The sequence below is a fragment of the Buteo buteo genome, chromosome 13 (assembly GCF_964188355.1).
Source record: "Buteo buteo chromosome 13, bButBut1.hap1.1, whole genome shotgun sequence".
Lineage (NCBI taxonomy): Eukaryota > Metazoa > Chordata > Aves > Accipitriformes > Accipitridae > Buteo > Buteo buteo.
The window spans coordinates 1,856,624-1,879,996 of NC_134183.1; the positions used below are offsets into that span (position 1 = coordinate 1,856,624).

General features: G+C 63.7%; 1 protein-coding gene across 1 annotated transcript in view; it reads left to right on the plus strand.

Annotated features, from left to right (window-relative positions):
- Positions 1–201: 201 nt before the first annotated feature.
- Positions 202–23,373, plus strand: part of SDK2 (sidekick cell adhesion molecule 2) — a 50,714-nt gene continuing 27,542 nt past the window's right edge. The window contains exons 1-2 of the mRNA XM_075044200.1: positions 202–306; positions 20,882–21,041. Of these exons, the coding sequence (XP_074900301.1) occupies positions 228–306; positions 20,882–21,041 (239 nt within the window). The 5' untranslated portion in view covers positions 202–227. The remainder of the gene's footprint in view (positions 307–20,881; positions 21,042–23,373) is intronic.

Consider the following 23,373-nt stretch of genomic DNA (forward strand, 5'->3'; position numbering starts at 1 on the left):
CACATGGTGGGGAGCTGCCTGCGGACCCCCCCCCCCCCCCAAGCTCTACGAGAAGCCTTTCAGCCCAACGTCTTCGCCTCCCCCCGAGCAGAGCTGCTGCGGGGGTCCCTGTGCCGGAGCCCGGAGGACGCCCCGGTGCCCGGCCAGCAGCGGGGACCGGATTATAAAGTCGGGGGAAGTTGCCCCCCCCCACCCCACGCACCCCCCCACCCCATCTCGGCGGAGCCATGGCCCGGCTCGGGAGCTGGGGGCTGCTGTGCTTCGCGGTGCTCGCCCTGCCCGGCCCCCCGGGAACCGGTGCCCAAGGTAAGGGGATGTGGTTTGGGGGGGGGGGGGCACCCTCCAGCTCTGACTTTGATGCTGGAGGTGGACCGTGGAGGGTTTGGGGGGGGGTCCCGGCGCTGCTCCCCTCAGCCGAGCCCTCACCTTCCCGGGCTGGGGAAGCTTTGTGCGAGCTTGGGGGGTGGGAACGAGGTGGTCCCGTTGGGGGGGGGGCATAGCATCGATGGTGTTCAAGAAGCCCCCCCCCCCGGAGCTGGGGGCCCGGGGCCCGCTGGTGCTGAGCACAGCGCGGTGTCCGGGAGGGCTCGGCGGGGGCAAGCAGCACGGCTCTGCTCCGACTCCTCTATCCCCCTGCCCCACATAACTGCCCCCAGGCTGGGGATCAGAGGGGAGAATGTTGCTCTGAGCATGGGGTAGAGACTGCCCTGGACCACTTTTGCGAGGCTGAGCATCCCCCGGGGATGGTGGAGGGTAAAGGCACCCATTTCACCCCCTCCCGGGGGACTCCCATTGAACCGCAAGACCTGGGGCGCAAGTCTGGGGAGCTCCCAGGGAGCAACTCTTGCCCTGGGGTTGGTCCCATCGACCTCCAGCTGGCTGGTCAGACCGGGCAGGGGGCTGGGGCTGGAGGGGGTCTGCAGCCCTGAGCCCCCGTGGGTGCCCGGGGCTCCCTGTGCACCCAGCCGGCCCTTGGGGTGAGGCAGTACTGCTGGGCAGGGTGAGCCCCTCTCTGCTCCTCGCCTCTGGAGCTGTGGCACAGCACGGTCTGGTTTTAGCTACCCGAGAGGGATGTAGAAATAGTTTGTGGCCCTTTGGGGTGCAGCTGGGGTTCAGAGATGCCGGGGGGCCCTGGGGTCCCATCCCCTCCCCAGCAGCAAGGCTCCCCACGGGGCTGCAGAGGAGGCTCCCGGCTGCCAGGGCTGCAGCACGGCCGCCTCCGTCCCTGCCGCTTGGACCGAGCGGATCCAGGCTGTGAAACGGGGAGGGGGCACAGTGGGGCGTAGCGCTGGGGGTCCTCGCCCGCGACATTTCTTGCCCTTGTTTGTGGCAGCAAGCGGAGCCAGAAGTCCCTGTGCGCTCTCGTCCTCCCGCTCCCCCTGAGCCTCCCCCAGCACTGCTATAATTTCTCAGTAATTAAGTTCAGAACATAACATCTAAAGCGGCAGTATATTATCTGGGCAGGCCCTGTGTGGGGAGCTGTGAAGGTCTCTTTGATTGATTCACTCCCTTGCCGAGTTTCTCTTCTCCTGGCTGGCGTCTCCGCCTGGCGGGTCCCCCGTGGTCCGTTTGTTCCCGCCTGCGGGACGGGCTCCTGGTGTGACCGAATCTCCTTCCATTAGTCCGTTGGGCTCTGGGGTCTTGCCGTGGGGTGGAAGACCCGGGGCTGCCTGTGCTTCGGCCCTCGCGAGCGTTGGGGAAGGGGCTTTGCTCCCCTCTCCTGGTGCGGGAGCCGAGCTTTGCGGCTTCGGCTCCCTGCGGTGCGTGTCACGTCCTCGCGGGCGGCGTGACATTGCTCGGTGCCCGGCCCCGGCGCTGCGTGGCAGGCAGCAGCCACGGGCGAGTGAAAGCGGTGGTTGCCCGTGACAGAGTCGCGGTGGCGGTGGGGAGCATTGCCAAAACCTGGCACGTGCCTGTCTCCCCCGCTGCAGATGGCACCGGGGATGCACCGGCAGGGTCACCTCCTTGGCTGCGGTGCCCGGCACGCATGGGCTGCCGACGCTCACCACTGCAGCCCGTTGGGGCGGACTGGGCGCTGGGGCGAGGGAGCCGGCGAAGGAGTTGCCGTACGGGTGGGCAACTCCGCGTCGGCTTCGGCCTCTGGCTCAACCCCGTTGCGGTGGGGCAGGCAGGGCAGACCTTGCCTGGGCATCCCGGCGGGGCTGGCAGCGGGAACGGAGGCAGGCAGCGCTTTGTGCCGGTGCTATTGATTCAGGCAGCCAAAGAAAATGGGATCAATAGAGAAGGGAAGGAGGAGGGGACGGCGCGAGACCTCCCTGGCCGGGGCGTGGGGGCTCCCCGGGCGCAGGATGAAACACTTTAATACCTGCAGTTGGTAAAACAAAGGCCCTGCGCTGCCAGGGAGAGAGGGGATGGAAGTTTAATTACAGCCCGTCTGTGCTGTGTAATTATTAATTATCCACGGCAAAAAATAACTTATTGATTAGAGGCCTCGCGCTAATTACCCGGAGCCGAATGCGGTGCTGGGTGGAAGGCTAATCAGTCAGCGCCGCCCGGGCGGGAGCTGTGTCGCAGTGCGACCTGTGCCGGGGCCGAGCACCGGTGCCACGGCCGGGGGGGGCACGGGCAGCCCGCTGCTGCCAGCCCTGCCCCAGCCAGCCCACAGCTGCAGCAAAGGTGCCTTCAGCTGATTAGCAAGACAATAAAGGGCCCCCCAAGAGCTGAGGGGGGGCTGGGTGTCTGGGGGTGTCCCAGTCCCCTCCTCCCCGCCTTTTGTAGGTTTTGAGACCCCCCCAGGGATGCAGTTTCCTCCCACCCAGGGCTGGGGGCACAGCCTGGGACCCCCTGTGCTAGCACAGCACCTCTAATGGGATTGAGGAGGCTGCGGCCAGTCCCAGGAGGGATTTGGGAGGCTTAAGGTTCCAGATGGGATTTGGGGCAGGGGCCTGAGACGGGCAGCTTCCACCAAAGAGGCTTATTAGGGACTGGAGTGGGGGGGTGCTGGCACCTTCTGGCACCCATGCATGGTGCCTGGGCACGTCCACATGCGTGGAGCCCCGTGGGGCAGAGCAGGAGGGGGACGAGTCCCTGCTCCTTCCCGGGGACGTGATGCTGGTGACGGGTTCGCGCCAGGACTCCTGTGAAGGGTGCTGCTGGGGAAGGGATGGCCGAGCGTGGGTGTCTGCTGCCCTGGCTTCCCCTTCCCCGTGAGCGTGGCCGTCACGTTAGCCAGTGGCCTCGTGCAAAGCTCTGGCTCAGGAAGGAAAGTGGCTTTTAGGGGAAAGGAAGGAAAGATTAAAATTTGATGCTTCTTTGGAAGCCATTAGTGACCAAGCACAGCAATGAAATTTTGATGACCTGATAACCATAAGGGGAGGGGGATACAGTCACATCCCAGGCAGCCCGTGTCGCCATGCCCCATCGCTGTGCTTGGTGCCCTGGCTGGTCCCCAAAGGTTTGGGGTGCCAGTGATGTGAGCCACAGCAGCACTGGGGTATGCCACCGTGCCTGCGGGCTGGGAGCCGGCTCCTGGGGGGGGGACAACAGGCAGGTCGAGGGCTGCCAGCGGGAAGGAGGGCAGCTGTGAGCTCATACCCACCTCGGCTGCCTGGTAGGGCTGGAGCTGCTGGTTGGGCACACGTCGGTGGGCTGGGATAGCTGGGGATGGCTGAGCGGCTCCTGCCCCGATGCCAGCCAGGGTGGCAGTGACAAGTGCTGCTTGTCCCTTAGTGATGGGGATTAGGATGCGGTGGCATTTCTGCTCAGTGGGAGCAAAGGAAGGAGTTGGGGAGAGGGAAGGAGGGAGGCAGGCAGATGCAGGTTGCTTGTGAACCTGGGAAAACGCTGATAATGAAACCTGGGAGGAGGGAGGCTGGCTCGCGGGGTGCCGGCAGGGCGGTGTGATGAGGGGTGACCCTGCGTCTTTATGAACCGTGTCCTTGTCCCCAGCCTGTGCCTGGAGCTGATCCCTGATGTGGCTGGTTCCTGCCTCGGGATGAGCTCCAGCCACAACACACGTTACTGTTTTGGGGTGCACTGATGTTCTGCAGCAGCATCAGACTGTTGCCTGGGATGAGTAAGGCCCTGCTCAGACTGGGGTGCAGAGCCGTGTGGGAGCAAAACCCTTTGGGTGCTGGGTCCCGGCTGGGGTGGGTGAGTGGTGGGTCCCCTTGCCTCTGAGCCCTCATTACCTCCCTGAGCTTGTTAGTAAGTCGCATGTCGCTGGGTGAAAAATGGTCAGTGCCAGGCCAGTAATAAATACACTGCTGTCAGTGGTGATGTGATCGTGCTAACGAAGGGCGATCTGAGTCCCCGTGGTTGTGCCGGGGCTGGTGTGTGGGCACAGGGTGGTGCGGAGGAGCCGGTGGCTGCGGTGCTCTGCCGGTGCCCTATGGCTCCTTGCGCATGGCACCGGGCCTTGGTCTTCCAAAGCACCCGTGGGGATCCAGCACCCATGAGACCGGGAGGACTGGGGGTGGTGGGAGCCAAGTGATGTCCTGGGAGCTTTTCCTCCTGTGCAGAGGAGCGTTGCATGGAGCTGCTGGAGAGGACACGGGGCTGGGGTCGCTCAGAGCAGCGATAATGCCAGGGACCTCCCCCATCCCCTGGGCTGCTGCTCTGTTTTGGGGTTCCCACCCTCTGCATCCCCAGAGCCATCCCTGGAGGTCTGTCCGCACTCAGGTCGCGTTCCCGCCACCCTTCGCCCCGCCTGCAGACTGGAATGTGCTGGCAGCATCTCCCTGCCTTGCTGGTCCCGCTTGGCATCCCTCGCACCCTGGGCACGCCGGCAATGCTGCCTGTGTGGGCACTGCCCTGAGCACCCCCTCCGTGGGGCTGGGGACCGGCTGTCAGGGTGCAGCCCCCTGCTCCCAGGGCTGCTTTGGGGGTGCAACCCTCTCCTTGCTCCCAGTGCTGCTTTGGGGGTGCAGCCCCCTGCTCCCAGTGCTGCTTTGGGGGTGCAGCCCCCTGCTCCCAGCAATGCTCTGGGGGTGCAGCCCCCTGCTCCCAGCGATGCTCTGGGGGTGCAACCCTCGCCTTGCTCCCAGTGATGCTTTGGGGTGCAGCCCCCTGCTCCCAGTGATGCTTTGGGGTGCAGCCCTCTGCTCCCAGTGATGCTTTGGGGGTGCATCCCCCGCCTCGCTCCCAGTGCTGCTTCACCTTCCCCCCTTTCTTCCCTGCCTGACGCCCACCACCTGCCTGCACCCAGGGAAGGCAGAGGCCCCCTCGGCGGCCCCCTCCCCTCGCCCCCAGCCCCGCGGGGTGCAGGAATGCCTGCGCCTGGAAAGCCATGCCGGGCTCGGGTTGCCTGGGAACTGGGTAACCTGATCCTTGGGAACGGGGCCGAGGGCAGGGGACATTCCCGGGCTGCAGCTGGTCCCTGGCCCCCGCTTTGTCTCCCCGTTCTGATGGGGTGGCTCTGCTCCCCCCCCCTTCCCATCCTCAGCCTCCTCCCAGGAGCAGAGACTTGGGGAGCGGGGGGCTCCGGGGCCTCAGGCAGAGCCATCCCTGGGGATGCTGTGACTGGCAGCAGCCGGCTGCTCCGCGTTGTCACCTCCTCGCGTGGATCGGTGTCGCCTCTTGGCCGGCAGCCACCGTGGGCTGGGGAAGGCCTTGGGCGCTGGGACCGGCTGCCGCGGCGTGCCGGCAGCTGGGCATCCCGGCCGGCAGCGGGGATGGCGCGGTGGCAATTCGAGGAATGCCGGAGCCCCCATGCCGAAACCACCCACCGTCGCCAGCAGTCGTCGTCCCCATCGTCCACCTCGGCATGTGGCAGCTCCGGGATGGCCGTCCGGATCGTGCCGGGAGCTCTGCCCCTGCGTAGCTGGAGGGGGGGAAACTGAGGCACTGGGCTACTGGGTGGCTACGGTGGGAAGGGGACTGCAGTGCGGTGCCGGCTGGTGTCCCGCTGCCCTGCATACGCAGGCACACGTGAGCGGCTCCGTCAGCTCTCATCAATCACTGCCTGCCCACGCGGAGGTGCCGAGGCCCCCGGTGTAGGGAAACCTTGATGAGTTTGACCATTAGCAGAAAGAAACCGCTGAGCTAATTTTAGCTGCGATAGCTAATTGCTTTTTGCACTGCTGGGTGAGACGACAACCTGCGAGTCCTCATCCGTAACCTTGAGCCCTCCTGGCTCCGTGCAGCAGCGTCGCCCGGGTCCTGCCGGGGTGAGGAGCGGGATGTGGATTTATTGGTGGGAGCGCTGGTCCCTGGAGGGGTTTCTCCAGGATACTCGGGTCCATGTACGAAGCTGGCAGGGGTTGGGGTGCCTGGCAGGGTCCTGCTACCCCTGGCTTGCAAGGATGGGTGTCCCTTGTGCCTCTTGGGCAGCAGGGATACGTGTGGCACGGGGGGAAGACTGGCTGTCCCCTGAGGCCAGCAGGTCACCCTGGCTGGTGGGAGAGCCCCAGCACTCGGCAGCGTGGCTGTGTTCATGGCTCACAACAAGCTGATGAAGAGAAACGCTATTTTTAGAGCCCTTTCATAGATCAGGGTGCCTGTGCCCACTCCGGTGTGAATTGCCCAAGCCAGAGAGCATTTCCCCTGGGGCGAGAGCGGGGCTGGGGACCCACTCCCTGCGTGGAGCTGCAGGGCTGGGCTGCGTTTACCAGGATGGTTGGAGGAGCCTGTCCCTCTGTCCCTGTCCTGCAGAGCCATCCGCCTCCAGCACATCCCGGTTCACTGGCTGTGAGCCGCGGCTGGGTGAGGAAACCGGACTGAATCTAGGGCACAGGCTGGACATTAACTGGGGTTTTGTGGGGTCATTTATGTTCCTTATTCATCCCTTCTGGGAGCCTGCGTGAGGAGCAATCGAGCGCTGGGTTGTGCAGGTGGCTGTCTCTGGGGCTCAGCCTGTGCCCATGGGTCTCAGCATGGTGAGATGCTCAGTGCTTCCCCTCCTCTTCCTCTTCGCCTGAGCTTGGACCATGGGGTCAGGCTGAGAGCTTGGGGGGAGGCAAAGGGGAGGGGGTCCTGCATGGGTCCGGCATCCCCATCTCCCGGCAGTCCGTGAAGGTCTGGCTGGGGACGGTGCTGCGGCAGGAGCTGGGTGTGGACGTGCTGCCGGATCCTGGCCCAGCGTGGGGCCGGGATGGATGGATGGATGGATGGAGGGGGCTGGGGCGCGGCGGACACAATAGCTCTGGTTTCAGCAACCCGCCTCCTGAATGCCTGAAAAACAGCTGATGGCCGTGAAGGGGGATGAAATGGGATTAGCTGCTGTTTCCAAAGGGAGCGAGTCCTGCCGAGCCGGACAATGCGCCCGCTGTGCCCCCGCTTCACGCCTCGGCGCGCCGGCCCTGCCGGAGAGGGGCTTGGCGCTGGCTCCCCGGGGTTGGGGTGCTGCCTCCTGCCCTGGCTGTCCCTGGGGGGTCTTGGGGGTCTGCCAAGCCCCCGATGCACCGGCGCTGGGTGCTGCACAGGCTCCTGGGGGTGCTTGCAAGGGGCTGGAGACTCTGGGGCAGGGTGGGGGCTTCTGCCTGCCCCGCAGCAGCCCCGAGGGGTCGTGGCTCGGCTTCTCGCCCTCCAGCAGCACCGAGCGGGTCCCACTGCTGCCGTGGCGGGAGCTGGGGACTGTCCCACCCCAGCAAGCAGCAACGCTGGGTGCCCAGCCTGAAGCCCGGCAGCCAAAGTGGGAGTGCAAGAGGCTTTGGGTTTTGGGGGATGGATAGGTGCCTGCTGCCCCTGTACCACCCTGGGGCCAGCCCGTGGTGGGCGCCGGAGATGGGGCGCAGAGGGGACCAGCGGCACGTCTCGGGGTGGGAGCCGCGTGCGGCCCCAGCTGCAGCGCTGCCGGGGCGTGCGCTTGTGCGGCACCGCGCTCGGTGGAGTGAATTGATGTTTATTTTGATAATGAGTTCTCAATGCATTCGCAAACTAATAAAATCAACTCATTAGGGTGGTATGTTTAATTCAGAGTTCTGCCGTTGGGAGAGCCCTCCCCGCTGGCTGAGCACCGGGAAGCGCTGAGCACCCGGCTTCTGCCTGCACGCATGGGGTGCGAGCGGAGGAAGGCGAATGGATCATCTCCCCCTTTTCTCCATTTTCCTCGCTTGCGTGGTGGAAAGAAGGGCTGGGAGGGCAGCGGCGGGGAGCCGAGCTGTGCAGTGGAGGGTGGAAACAAGGCACGTGCAGCGAGCGGGGGCAATGAGCTGCTGGAGCGCTTCACCTGGGGCGGTGGTGGAGTCTCGCTCGCTTGGCTTCTCCCCCATAAGCTTCACGTCAGGCTGGGCAGCGGCGCTGGCTTTGCCGCTGGAATCGCTGGCCCGGCATCGCGGCGTTGGCTGGAAAAGCCCCTCTGGCTGGGAGAGCCACAAGTGTGTAAATAAGTGCAATGACCAGAGTTCGCTTCTCTGCCCTGGAAATTCAGGGCCGTTGTGGATGGCTGGGGGGGGAATTGCCAGGCTGCGAGTTATTCCCGTCCCCCATCTGCAAACAGGGGCGTCTGGGAAGGAAAAGCTTTGGAAAAGGTTTTTTCCAAGGAAAACTTGTGTTCGCTGTCATGCTACAGCTATTTATGTTTCAAGTGAGCAATGCAATGACTAATTAATACTTTGGAAAAAAGGATGTCTGGGCAGCACCCCAGTAAATCGGCGAGTGCCCGGTGCCTGCTGGCTCGGGGCTGTGCCGCAGGGAGGGGGACCGTGGTCGCCCGTGCCTTCGTCCTGCTCGGCATGGGGGGGGCAGGGAGCTGGCAAAGTGTTTTCCATCCCGCGGGTCTGGCGACTTAATTGCGTCAGCGCCATGGGAAAGGCTGAGTGGGGTTTTTCTTGTGGTTTCTGTCTTCTGTTTTTCTTTCCCCGCTGTATTTTTTCAGTTGGGAAATGTCGCCTTGTTGAGATTCTCGCGGCGAGCCTGGAAAGCGGCTGTCTGTCTGTCTGCGAGGGGGGTCGCAGGGCGAGGGCTGTGCTGAGCGGTTCTGGGGGATGCGGGGGGCGGCAGGAGCTCGGGGATGGCGATGAGGGGGATGGATGTCCCTTGCAGAAGTGACATCCCAGGTGCTGTCGGGGCTTCTGCAGGGCAGGTCTGGTGGTGGCTTTGCTTTCCCACCCCTCCTTGGCCGCGGTGGCCCTGGGAGCCACCGTAGCCCAGGGCTGTGGTTGCCTTCCAGGAATACCTGGAGGATACACTCGATACGTCCCATGGGGCCAAATCCAGCCCCAAGCTGTGCTGCGCTGCAACAGGCTCATGTACCATCCATCCCACCCAGTGCTGGGACCACCCTGGGGTTGGGGGCCAGGGCTGTCGGGACCCCCGCCTTGCTTGGCAGTTGGGTGTGGAGCCCATTCCTGCCAAACCCTTGCGGGGAAGCTCCGGTCCTGGCTGCGAAGCCTTTGGGAATGGGGCTGGGAAGGGCCCCTCCACCCCTCCGAGGTTGCAGGGAGGGGGATCCGTGTTCACCCTCACTCCTACTCCAGAGTGTCTGGCTGGTGGCTGTTGGGGGGTCTGGAGGTGATGTCTGTCTGTCTTTCCCCTCCTCACTGTTTTGGAGTCTCTCCTGGGGAAATCAGCCACAGGATCTGGCCCTTCTAATTGCATTGAGTCACTCTCCGGGTGTCTGTGACTCACAGCAGTGACCCAGATACGGCGGAGCTGCGTAATCGCGGGGTCGGGAGGATTTGTGGCATCGGAAGGAGTTTGCTGGGGAAGGAGTTTCAGCTGGAGCCTGGAGCTTGTTGAACATCCCTGGCTGGGGACGGGGGCTGTGCCCTGCGTGTGGACATGCTCGGCAGGGGGAAAGGCTCGCTGCAGCCCACGGTGATGTCCAGCTCTGCCACCCGCAGCAGGGCAAGAGCTGGGGATGTGCCCCTGGGCTGGGGGAGCTCCTGTCCCCCCCCAGGAGCATCCCTGCATGGCCCCTTTGCTGCGGGTCCCTCGCAGCTCCCCACAGCTCCGTGCGTTTGGGCTCGGGTTTGGAGCTCCGCGCTGGGGTCTGTGCCTTTGGGGCCAGGTTTGGGGCCAGGTTCCCGGGGTCCGTGTGCTCAGGGCCAGGCGTGGGGGTCCGTAGGGGCCACGCGGTGCTTCAGAGCACAAAGCTCTGTTTGTCGGGCCCCCCTTCGGGCTCGCGGGCTGGGAACACACAACGGTGCCGTGTGTGCGTCTGTTCGGGGTTTCCCGCGAGGGGAAATGTTATTTTTTCTGGCGGGCGGGCAGAGGGGCTGGGTGTGCGAAGGCAGGCAGGGACGGGCAGGCACACAGCCCCGCTCTGTTCCCAGCCACGGCCTCGCCGCGGGGCTGAATGAGACGCTGTTCCCCGGCCAGGGCTGACGTCTCTCCCTTGGCTCCAGGAGCATCTCCAGCCTTACCTGGCCCACGTCTGCATCGGGGTGCACCCGGGCTGGGTGCTCAGTGCCGCAGGGGCTGGGTGCTGAGGGCTGCCCCGGGCTGCGGTCCTTGGGCAGAAGCGTGGGAGCTGAGAGGGAACGATGCTGGCGCAGCTCCGGCTCTGCCGCAGAGGGCAGAGGGGGGTCGGTCGCCAGGTTTGGGACCCTCCGATGGCCGGGGACGCGTGCTGGGGTTGCGTGGTGTTTGGGGAAGGGATCGCCGGGATGAAACCGCAACGGGAGGTGGTGTCATCTCCAGCACCGCTGCTGGGAGAAGGGAGGTCCTGAGCAGGCACCGCGGTGCTGCCGAGCTCGATGTCCCTTTTCCAAACACCCCTTGTCCTGGGGGAGCCGTGCTCACCCCTCCCCGTATTCCCCATCCCTCTGCGAGGGTTCGGCTGGGCACGGCGAGGCTGCCGGCTCAGCTGATGGCCCGCTGAGCCCTCTGAGAGCCCGGCTGCAGAAGAGGAGCTTGTTACGGAGCCATCCTGCTTTTAATTAACAAATTAAAATCCTAGTTAACAATCCAGCCCCAGGGCTGTTGGAGGCTGGGAGAAGCTGGAGCGTTTGTTATGGAAACGGCAGTTAATTAACAAATAAATAAATAAGTATGGGCCTGGAGACAGATGTGGGAGGAGGAAGGGGAGACGGCAGCATGGTTGGGGTGTCCCGCCGGCCTGGCGGGAGGCAGCGCGGGAGGAGGGCGTCCGTCTATCCATCTGTCCGTCCTGGGGGATGCCATGGCCCTGGCGGGCAGCGCCAACCCCGCTCGGAGCCATTGGGTGCGAGGGGCTGGATCCCGGCTCGTGCTGGCTGTGCCACAGCAGATCCAGCTATGTACCGTGCCGGGACCACCTTGGCTGGGTTTGGGGGCTCCTGGTCTCTGCCTGGGCTTTGGTGAACGCCGCCGGCCCTGGAAATTGCACCCGCTGCCTCTTCCCCCTGCCCTTGAGGCTGGGAAGCGCCGCGGCAGAGCTCCGGCGGAGATGGATGAATCGTGACACCGGCAAAACCGCTGTGCGGTTTGCAGGTGACACCAGTGCCGCGCGGGGGACATCGCTTGCTGGGCTGCTCCTGCATCCCGGGATTGCTGTGGTCCCCGTCGGCGTCTCCTTTGCCCCAGGCTGGGTCTGGGCGGGGGGATTTGGGCAGCCCCCCTGGGCTGGGTGCAGCTGGGGAGGCGGGTGCTGAGGCCGTGGCCCTCGCCTCCCCCCGGCTATGCCCTACAGCGGTCAGCTTGCATTAGCCACAGGGCTGTCACCGAGAGCCCCGAGCTAGTGCCTGCTGCCCACGGGGATTATCTCCATGGGTGGGTGGGTGCTGATGGGGCCGTGCGGGGGCTCGGGGTCACTGTGCTGTTCTCCGAGGTGCTGCGGGTGCCCAGCCGGGCTGGTGCTGCCCGAGGTTTTGCCATGTCACCCTGCCTGTCTCGCTGCCAGCGCTGAGGGCAGGGGTATCTGCGGGGACCGGTGTCGGGATGTGACCCTGCTGCCAGCCTACGCCAGGGCCCTGCAGGACTTTTGCAGCGGACGAGGAGGTGGCAGAGCCCATGTCCCTCCCATAGCTTCACCTTTCCAAAGGCTTAAGGGAAGAAAATCAGTTTAAAAACCGGCTCTGTAAATCCTGCCGGCGTCACACGGACAGGAGCTGTGTGCTCCGCTGAGCAGCTCTTCCAGGTCTGCATCTCTCTCAGCCTCCTACCTAATCCAGTTAACACACCTCTGCAATCAGCTTATGGCATGTAAGAAACCCCAAATCTCCTCCAAGGGAGGCGCAGGGGAGTGGGGCAGCGGTGCCAGAGCCGTGGGCTCTACCAGGTCCAGCCCGGCTCCTTGCTGGGGCGGCAACGCTGGGTCCGGCTCCCCTCCTTTGCCAGACCCCTCCTGCGGTGCGGGTGACATGCACGTGTCCTTGCACCCTTGCTGGGAGGTGGCTTCATGTCCCAAGGGCTCCCCCACCACCCAGACGACCTTTTTCCTCCACGAGGAAATTGCTAAAGCAATCACAGGAAAATGCAGAGGGTTGGGTGGAGATGAAAAGGTGCCCGGCTCCAGCCGTGTCTTTCCATCGCCCAAGCCCACGGAGCGGCGTGCCCTTGGTTGGCAGCCCTCCCGCTGCCCGTGCCCCTTTGCCGTGGCAGAGCAGCAGATCCCTGTGCCGTGAGCAATCTGATGGGCTCGGCGTGAGGCATCGGAGCAGAGACGGATGCGTTTCGGCAGCAAGGTCATTGCAGGGTGCGTGCCGGCGGCAGATGGCTGGAGGGCACCAAGTGTCCGTGCAGCCTGGGAGCCTCTTGGCTGCACCATCCTGCTCCGGCTCTTTTCCCGAGGGCTGCACTGGTGCCCGGTCTTGGGCAGGATGGGCATGGCACCTGGGGTTTGCTGCCGGAGGGATGCGGGATGCTCCCATGTCCTCTGAAAGCAGGCAGCGGAGCCCTGCTCCGACCTGCCGATGGCTCAGGGCCGTGGCCTCTCTTCCGTGGAACAAAGATGGTTTTATTCCTGTGATCTCGGTGTGATTGGGGCCGAGTGAGGGAGGCTCTCCAGGTTGTGCTGCCTCGGTTAAAAACCCTCTTAGCTCTGTTCTGCGATCACTTTACGAGAAGCAGCTCCTTTTTGGTGTGGCTCCCGGCTGCAGCCCCCATCGTCTCGCCACCACTCGGGGCTTGGCTTGGACTATGGAGCTGCAGGAGGGACCAAGCCGAATGCCCCCATGCCTGTCTCAGGCCATTGGGGAGGCAGGGCTGCCTCCGTCAGGCAGGAAAATCACAACCGGCACAGGATTTTCTGAGCGGCAAAGGAGAAGGGTGTAATTAGCAGCCCCAGCGTGGCGAAGCAGCAGCTGTAGGGCACTGTTTTCAGGTCCCCCTCTGTCCCAGCTCAACGTTTGCTGCCTGGGAACCCCACGGGACTGGGGAACTGCTGCAGCTCAGACAGGGCTGGAGGGGAGGTCTGGGGTTGAGGTCTGCCCAGGGACGGATCGGAGCTGCAGCCGGGAAGGATGGTGACGTGCGTGGGGCAAGGGCTGCCCTGGGGTGGCATTGCCTGGGACGCGTGGGTCCTTGTCGTCACGCTGGGGTTGCAGCTGCCCTTGGGAAAGGGTGTGCGGTGAGAAGGCACCGTGTGGATGGGGAGAAGGGAAACCCGGTGGGACAGGGATGGGGGGCTGTGCTGTGGGGACCGGAGGGATGGTGTTCTCTAGCGTGCCATGGCGAGTGAAGCACCATGAGCTTGCAGGTCCAAGAGCTCTTGGCTGACCCTCCGAGAAGCTCTGCTCTGCCCCTACTGCCTTGCCATGCCCCCAGCTCGGGCAGGAGGATTTCCCACGGTTGCTCTGTTCGCAGCCTCCTGCCGCCGGCGAGCACCGAACCCCCTGGCTCGGGCTGCGCCCTCTAAATAATACAGGAAGGCGAGTGCTGTCTGCAGGAGCTGTGGATAAACACGGTAAATGGCGGAGAAATGGAGCGTGTCTTTTGGGAGCCACCTCCGCGGTTAGTGTGCTGAATCCCTCTCCCTCTCTCGGCCGCGCTGCTGGGCCGGCACAGGTACAGGTATGGGCAGGGAGGAGGAGACTGAGCAGAGCTGCCGAGTCCACCGGAGTATTGGAAATTGCATTTCACGGCCAGGCGGATTGGGATACCAACCCCAGCATCATGTGCCAGGCGCTTGGAGAGGAGATAAGATTTGATTAAGAAGGCCCCTATTAATTTATGGCAAGTAGGCTCATGATAGCAGAGAGGTTGCTTTTGATTAATAGCCAGAAGGAGAGTTTTAAAGCTCTTGGTCTCAGTGGGGGGAGAAGGGGAGGGAGGGGAAAAGCAGGGAAGGAAGGGAACAAAGTAAGTTGTGACGATTAATGGACACATCTGCAATTATAAGTCTTTTTCTTAGTAAAAAGTAAAAAACACACATGAAAAGACAGATCATCTGCAGTTATAAGTCTTTTTCATAGTAAAAAGTAAAAAAAGCACATTAAAAGACAGACCATGGGTCCACAGCATGGCCTGACTGATCCACGGGGCTGAGATGGGCAGGATTGTGCCGGATCCTGTGCTGGGCAGGATTATGTGCGGTTGCCCCGCTCCGTGTGCCAGTGGGGACCGAGGCCACCCCGTGGCCACCCGCCCAGCCTGGGGGGAACAAGGGATGGCTGGGGTGTCCCCTGTGGCTGACCCTGTGCTCCTGGCCAGGCCTTTCTGCTGGGATCTGGACCGAGGGCGGATGCTGGGATGGATGTTGGCTTTGGTGGGCGATGGGTTGGGGAGGATGGAGCCGTCCTGCCCCGCTGCCAGCCCTGTGCGAGCCCCAGGGAGGCTGCAGCGTGCGGCCAGGGCTGGAGCCCCCCGGGTTGTACCAGGGGACGTGGGGACACCCATGCCCCCAGGGCCCCCCCGGTCCTGGTGCAAGCGGGAAGGGGAGTCCCTCAACCCCCAACTGTGTCCCTGTGCTGCAGCTCATGGCCGTGACGCTTTGGGGGGTGTGGAGGGACTGGGGGTCCCAGCAAAGCGGGGCCGGTGCCACGCAAAGGGCATCTTCCCCCATTGCATCCAGCGTGGCAACGCTGCCTTTCATCCCTGGTTTGAGCGAGCCGAGCCGAAGGCCGTGCCGTGCCGCGCTGTGCCGCGCTGTGCCTCCCTCCCGCCACGCACGGCCACGCCGCCGCCACGCTTCGCCAGGGCATTCGCATGAGCCAGGCAGATTAGAGAGGAGCAAAGGCGCTTTGGCACGGCGCCTCGGCACGCTGCCGCCGGGCACCAAAACCCTTTGCTGGTAGGTTTTGCTGACAAACCCGCGTTTGCCAGGCGGTGAGATGAAAGCTGGGTTCTGCTGAGAGCCCCGTGCCGGCGGCGGTGTCATGGCACGGCCACGCTCGGGGCTCCGGTGTCCCCGCAGGTGAGCGGTGCTGCGTGGGTGCCGTGATCCCTGCTCCTGCCGGTGCTTCTCCATCGCCGTGCGGCTGGGTTTGGTGCTTTCTCTGCCATCCCTCCCCTAAATTTGAACCTGTCATCGAGTCGCTGCGAGAGAGACGATGAATTGAAGGGGATGCATTCTGCCGGAGCGTGCGTGCGGGCACCGGGGCACGGCTTCAGCGCTGGCTCTTCTGTGCCAGATGAGGCTGGCGTGGCTGGGGGCTGCCAGTGGAGCAGATGGGTGCTGGCAAGCGGGGGCCACACGTGCGGCGAGTTTGGGGGGGCTGTGCTCGGGGGGCAGTGACTCGGGTTGCTTCGTGCCTCCTCAGGTGCTGGGAGGAGGGCAAACTGGGCTCAGCGAAGATGCCTGCGGCATCTCGACCCCGTGCTTGGCTTTGTCCTTGGCACCACCTGGATGCCTGGGTCCCCCCCGCGCCGGACGTCTGGGTCCCTGCTCAGCAGCACGTTGTGCTCCATAGCTCCCCAGGTGCCCGGAGCGTTCGGCATTTCGATTCTGTGTTTGCTTTTTATTAAGGGGATGAAGCCTCATCTCAGGAATACTAATGGCTCTGGCAGCGGTGGAGAGCGCTGCTAATCCCCCAGCACCTGCCGGCCACCCACCCTGCGTGGTCCCTGTCACCTCCCCGGGAGGGAACCGTGGTGGGGACACCGGGGACCGTGCCGGGACGTTACAGCGGTTCCCATCCCCGCGGCGGGGCCATGCCCTCCGTACCCGCGGGGACACGTGCCATTTAATCAGCCCGATGACTTTACCAACATCCACTGAAAAATTGATGCCTCCCAACCGCACGCTGCCATCCGACAAGCAGAAGACGTAACTTAGCCAAGAGACGGCTCCTCGGGCAGCGGCACGGCCCCAGGGCTTCGCCCGTCCCTGGGCACAGGGTCACCCAGCCGGGGTGGCCACGGAGGGGACGTGGTTTGTCCCCGAGGACAGCGTGCCGTGGCCAGGATGGGTTCCCTGGGGCGATCTCTCATCGCACCCAACCAGGGCTCTGACCCCACCTGGGTGCTCAGGTGGTCCCCCATGTGTCTGGGGGTTACGGGGTACCCTGGTGATGTTAACCCCTTCCCTGCCATGCTGGTGCAGGGCTCCCCCTGCCCCCCAGATGCGGAGCGGCTGCTGCGGCACCGGGGAACTGCGCTGCGAATATGTTACACAAATGAATAATAAAAACAAAGGAAAATTACCCTCTTATTGAAACTCATTTTATGAATAAAACAATTATTCTGGTAATTGAAAAAATGTGTCGTTAAATTAAATGCAGTGGTTCCTATTAAAATTTTAGTGGATTGCTTCTTCTCTGTTTCTTTTTCCCCCTTTTTCCTTCCCTCCCTCCCTCCCTGCCTCCGCTGGCGGCTAAAGGCTGGTAATTATAGCAGAGGGTTTCGCTTTCTCTTTATTGTTTTTTAATCTCTTCGTGCTGCGGAGCGCCAGCGATAGTCTGATGCAGAAGAGATTTAGCTCCATCTCCCCGTGCTGGGGGGGGCACAGGGGGGCCAGAGCAGGAGCGTGGGGCTGCTCGGTGGCTGTGCCAGGGCTCCCGGAGGGCTGCCATCCCGCTTTCTGGGCAGTGATGCCCAGGGAGGGATGGGGGAGCCCTGCAAAGCTTGGGGGACCAGGGACACAGCTCTGTGCCCCCTCCCATGGTCGAGGTGGGGTGCAGACAGCGGAGCATTCCCGTCCCAGGGCTGCCCCTTTGCACCGGCCGCATCCTGGCCAGACCAGAGAGGGGCCGGTGGGAGGGGAGGGAGGTGAACGTGTTATTTTCTCTGAGGCCAATGTTGGCACTGGGTGGCCGAGGTGGCAGGCACGGTGCTGGGTACCGGTACTCGGTGTTGGTTGGGTTCTGTCGGGTGCTTGGCGCCCACGGGCTGGATTCAGGGCATCCCACCGGTGCTGGTGGGGGCTGCCCGGTGCATCGCGCTGTTTCTCACCCTGATTCACGTCAATTAGCAGGAACGGGTGCTGGGCTGATCAGCTTCCAATTAGCGAGCTGGGGAGGGGAGCGGCTGCGTGTCACCCCCTGTCCCTAAGGGGCGGCGGGGTGGTCACCCCGTGCTGAAGGAGGGCTGAGCCCGAGCAGGGAGGGGGACCGCGTTGTCCCAGGGGTCACCGTGCCAGGCATCCACAGCAAAGATGGGAGAAGGACCCGGGTGTCCCACAAGCTGCTGGTTCTTCGTGGGTGGCCAGGGGGGGACCTGTGGAGTCACGCCTTGTGCCCCCATCCCCATCTCGATCCCGCAGGGGGGATCGCACCCTCCTTCCCACCCCCACCAGCAGCTGCCCGGCAGAGCCCTGCCCTTGGCAGGCACTCCAGGATTCCTCCGGGCTTAAAACTCCCCGTCCCTTCCCATCAAGAGGGATTTGAAGCTGGGGAGAGGGGGGCTTAGTTCCCAGCTCTCCCATTACGCCCAGGAATTAGGATCCATTACTGCTCTTGCGACGAGACCGGGGCTCCCTGCCCTACATCCGCACCCCTCCCCGGCACTAATGCACCGGGCTCAGACCCAGCTCCCGGCAACCCTTATGTAAATAAAGTGCAGGGGCAAAGACTGTGATCCCATTAGGCAGGATTAGTGCCTTGTGAGGCCCTGGCATTAAAATGTCATCCGCAGTGGAGGGAGAGAGCTGCGCTCATCCCTGTTCCTGTCCCCCTTCCCTGTTGCCAGCTCTTGGCATCCCATTTATCCCATCCATCACCGCCGGCAGCTCGGCTGGAGCGGCACAGCCTGGAGGCAGTGTCCCCTACGCTGCTCCCTGGCACGGCTCAGCACCAGGGTCACCGGTACTGGGGGGACCGGTGCAGGCAGGATGGGGACGGCGTGGTTTGGAGGCACCTCTCTGCATGGAGGTGACCGTGCTGTGCTGGCATAGCTAGCACAGCACCCGGCCGGCGGCCCTCGGAGCTCAGCACCGGCCCGTGCCACCGGCAGATGTGCAGATGTTCCCGGGGACGCCTCTCGCTGCCGCCTGTGTTTGGAAAGTGATGAATTTCTGCACCAGCTAATTAGGCTCTAATTAGCAAGTGGAGTGTAAACAGTCACAACAGATGGGGGAGAGGCGGAATTAGCAATAGTGACCCTTCATTTGGGGGGACGTGGCTGTCATGCACCGGGAAACCTCCTACTGGGTCCAGGACCGGGGCAATAGCAGCCCCCATCCACGCTGGCTCGGCGGTGGGGTGATGAGGTGGTGGGCACCCCCGTGCACCTCGAATTTGGTGATGCCGTGGCCTGTCCTGCTGCCAGGATGGTGGGAGAGAGGAGCTCCCCCCAGGCTTGCTGGGAGCAGAGCTGAGATGCTGGGTGCTGCCAGCGTGCCGGGGAGTAGAGGGAAACTGAGGCAGGGAGGGCTGCCAGAAGGGGTGGGGTGCGAGGGGGTGCCACGCTGCTCAACATCAGGGCCCCCCACTCGTCTCCCCTCGGTGCCGTGGAACATCGCGCTGACGGCAAGAGCCGGCGCGGGCAGCCGCCGGGGAGCTGGTGGGCAGGGGAACGCCGGGAACAGCCTGTCTTGTTCCCGGAGCCCTCTCCAGAGATGTCGGCACTAAACCAGCCGTGTTCCCCTCCCCGGGTCCCTCCGCTCCTCCTGCCGTCCCCAGCGCTGGGCTGGGGTCCCCAGCAGGGCGTGGGGCTCCCAGGCGGCTCTGTCTTTGTCAGGCACCGGCCGGCTGGGAGGATGACGAGGGTTTCACACGCGGTCGCCCATACGTGCAGCCGGAGCTGCTCCGGCACAGCCGTCCAGAGCTCGGTGCCGCCTTTGCCCCCCACAAGAGATGCCCGGGGTGCACCCGGGATCCCCAGCCCCGCTGTCCCCTGTTGCAGCTGGGCTGTTTTGGCTTTCCCAGGGGAGCAGAGGAGCCGGTTGCGGGCGAGGGGACAGGAGCCACTCGGTCCAAGGCGGCTGCCGTGACCTTCGCGGGTGGATAATGATCGCACGATCAATAGTGGAATTAGGAGCCGCCTCTCCTCCTCTGTGCCGTTTTTCACCCCTTAATGCAGAACAGATGGCTCGGGTGCTTCAAAGCGAGATGAGCCTTAGCTGCTTAAAATCAAATTAGGATGTATGCAAACGGCGTGCGGGCCCAGGGGAAGGTGCACCAGGAGCACCCTGCCTCCCAAACGCCTCCCAGACGCCTCCCAAAAGCTGGGTGCTGGGCTCAGTTGGGAGGGGGGTGCACTGAACACGCCGGGTCTCAGTCCAGCCCGACGTGGGCGAAGCTCCGGCATTGCAGGTCAAGGTCCTGCCACGCCGTGGTGGGGACACGTGTGCAAGCCCCCACGCACACGCGTGCGGAGGCGGCACACGTCGTGCACAGGCACAGATCCTGCGCCCTGGATGTTCCCACGAGCCCGGCTCGGTCAGGCCCAGCGGCACGTGTGTGCCTCGCTCCTTGGGCATCCCAAAAGCCGCAGCTCAGCCGCCGTGGGGTTGCCACGAGCTCTCCAGACCGGGGAACCACACGGCCACGGGCCGGGCTCGCAGCCAGCTGCCCTTGGTGCCAAACCCCACATTTGGGGCACTGAGCTGCTGTCGTGCCCGTGGGCACCCCTCTGCCCCCCGCGGTGTCCGGGGCTTGCTGGGGAGCTGGGCTGCGGCAGGATTCGGCCCCCGTGCCCCACGCCTGCTTTGCGAGGTGCCCTGATGCCCGGATCAAGCCCGGACCTGGGGCAGGAGCACCGGGGTGAGAGCTGCCTGTGCCAGCCCAGCGCTGCTGAAGGTCAAAGAGGAGGATTGAATTAAGGAGCCACGAGCTGCTCCTTCCCTGCCTAATGACTTGTCTGGCATTTAGCATCACCGTGCCTGCCCCGGGGACAGGCGGGACAGGGCAGCCGGGTGTAAATCAGATGGGCATTTCCACGTGGGTGCGCCAAGCGGGTGCCCCAGGGTGTGCAGGAGCCGTGCCCTGCCAGCGAGGAGAGGAGAGGGACCCCCCAGTGCAGGTCTGGTGGTGTCTGGGTGCCTCTGAGCTCCTGCAAACTCGTGACATCCCCCCCCCCCCCAGGGCAGTGGGGCAGCGGAGCAGGCTGAGCCCACGGGCACCGCTTTGGTGCCGGCTCACTGTGCGGAGAGCCGTGGCAGGAATTCAGCTCGCGCACACAAGAAAGTGAAGCCCTACCCCAAAGAAAAAACCTAAAGCTGTGATTGAAAGCGCACTTGAAAGCTGCTGGGGAATATGAATGTGTCTTTGAAGTAAAAGGGCTTCCATTTGTTAAGCAGAAAATGGAGCTGTGTGTTTCGATTTATAGTTTTACTTAGCAAATAAAACAGGAGAGGAGTAAGTGTTTATGTCTCGCTCTGCTCCCAGCCCCTCCGCCCCCTTCGCCCCCCGAGTTAAAAGCTCAGTGCTTCTGAAACGCTACAAAGGCAGCCGGGAATAAAGCAAAGCAAGCAGCTTAGATAAACCCTAGATGGGCTAAGCTCTTGTCGATAGGCTTGTGAAATGGCTCAGGGGAGGAAAATGGCCAGTGGAGGGGTCTGGGGGCCCTGGTTGGGACAGGGGGACGGGGAGGTGACCACCAGCATCCCCCTGCCCGCGTGCTGCAGGTTTATGGTTATGGCTGTGATGAAGTGGTCCTGCTGCCGTGGGGCTGGCAGGCTATGGGGCTGGCAGGCTATGGGGCCGGGCATGTTTCTCACCCCCTTTCCCTCCTCTCTCCGCAGACGATGTCTCCCCGTACTTTAAGACGGAGCCGGTGCGGAGCCAGGTCCACCTGGAGGGGAACCGCCTGGTCCTGACGTGCATGGCGGAGGGCAGCTGGCCCCTCGAGTTCAAGTGGCTTCACAACAGCCGGGAGCTGACCAAGTTCTCCCTGGAGTACCGGTGAGTCCCCACCGCCGCCGCTGCCGAGCATCCGCAGCGAATCCCGCCCGGCACGCCGGTCCCTGCCGGCAATGGCCGTGGCACAGAGGGCATTGCCGGTGTCCCTGCGAGGGGATGCCGTCCCGGGGAGGCAGGCAGCGTGGAGGCAGCGGTTAGCACGCCGGGAGCTGCCGCCTCTGTTTGGAGAGCAAATGGTGGATTTAAGCAGGTCAACATCAGGGAGGAGGCGTTTGCACAAGCGGGATTAACACCCGGCCACAGATCACGGCCGGCTCGTGGCTCCCCGAGAACGGCCCGATGCGGGGAAAGAGCAAGGGAAGGGCGGCACGAGAGATCGCCCCGGGTTCGGGCATCCAGCCCCATGTGCCGACTAATCCTGCCGCAGAGTGGCCGTCCCCCACGTCAGAGCCCGCTTGGAGCTCACCTCTAAATCAAGCCGGGCACCTCTCGCCGTCTCTTCTGTGTGCGTGTGTCATCCTCTCTGTTTTAATCAATAATTCAGCCTGAGACAAGCCGTTCCCCGTTTAAAGGCATTGAATCCAAAGGCTTCGTGTTGCTGTAGCAACGCGGGGCTGCTCCGGGATGCCAGGAACGCAGACAATGTGGCTGGGTGACGTCCCCTCTCCGGCACCGTGTGCCGTGCGGGGTCCCCTCCCCGGCACGGTGCCATGCTGGGTGCTGGAGCAGTGGCCATCCTTGGGGACAATCTTTGGGGGGTTGTCCCCCACCAAGCCACCGGTGACTGCAGCTCTGCGATGTCCCCGATGCCCCAGGCTCGGTGCTGGGTGTTTTTAGCGGTGCTGGGTGCCCCGTGGGACAGGTCCCTTGTCCCTAGTCCCGGTGTCGAAGCTCAGAGACCTGTTGAGCCCGGCGATTCCCACAGCTCACGCCTGTCGGGCGGTCACGTTGGCTGCAGCGGGAACAAGGCAAAACGTCGACCCTTAAATAGGATGGTGGGGAAGGGGGTGACAGCAGGGTGGGGGGACGCAGGGCCCGTGCAGGGGCTCCTCCAGGGCAGCTGCACAGCACTGGGGCAGAGCCACCCGCCCCAGGCAGGAGAAAGGCATCAGGCTCTCCCCCATCCTTGGAGGGGGTCGGGGAACCTGGGGGGCACCTCCAAACCCAGAACGGGGATTCCTGGCTTCCTTTCATGACTGTGCTCCTGGGTTTGCTCCGTGCCTCAGTTTACCCTTCTGTAGGAAAGGAGCCACCACCCATATCTCTGCTCTGGGATGTCCGGCAGCTCTGGAGCCCCGTGTCCCTGCGCCAAGGTGACTCCCTTTCCCCCGAGCCCCTGGCCCCCGCCTCCGGCTCCAGCATCCAGCCAGAAAGGATTAAGGAAGGAAGCGAGAAAATAAACAAACACGTAGAGAAAACCCAAACAAACCCAGCCGCAGCTAATGAAGCAAACAGCCTCTATGCAAATCGCTGCCTGGCTTTAACCCGTCCTCTCGGCAGCGAGGACGCAACCTGCTGGCATCAGCTTCGTTCTGCCCGGCGTGCGTTGCCTGTCCCCGGGTCTCCGCGGGGATTTAATGTGTCGAGATGAGAGTTTGGACATCTTGCCTGGAATTGAAGGCTGCCGGTGAGGAAGGCGAAGTACCAAAATTAGTTATGATGGGCAGAAATTGAATTTTAATAGAGATGTCGGTGGCACGGAGCCAGCCTGCTCAGGCAGTGGGAAGGTAGTAATTAAAAGTTAACGAGTTTAGAAACAGAGTAATCCTTGGAGAGGGGAGGGCTGGTGTTTATGGCCAGGGAGGCTCAGGGATGCTCCTGTCCGTGCGGGGGCCGGGAATGGCTGTGGGTGCATCGGCAGCGTGGGTGAGGGATGCGGGGTGCAGCCACCACCCCCCCTAGCTTGGGGCTGGCACGTGGCCCCTGGCATGTCCCCACTCCGGGGACAGGAGGGACCTTCCCCGGGGCCTGGCCGTGCCCATGACAGGACGCATCGTCCTTTGCAGCAGGGCCATGTCCTGGGGGGGAGCAGCCCCAGGGAGCCGGCCGGGTTTGGTGGCATCACCTCGCGGTTCCCAGCTAGGACGGCGTGTCAGCGAGCATCCCGTCCTCGGCATCCTCACCGCTCCTCCCCAAATCCTCCCCTGCAGCAGGGCATCCCGCCGGCACCGCCGGCTGCTACCGCCCTTGTGCATTTTACCCATTTTTCTGGGGGCTGGGGCTCTCGGCCCCTCAGCCCCGCGCTCCCCACGAACCACCTGGGTTCATCCTCGTCTGATGGTCAGGCGAGCTCACGCCGCGTTTTAAGGGAAGGAGCCACTCTCCCAGTTTGGCAGCGAGTTTCCATGGCGACCGCCCTCTCCTTCCCGCAGCG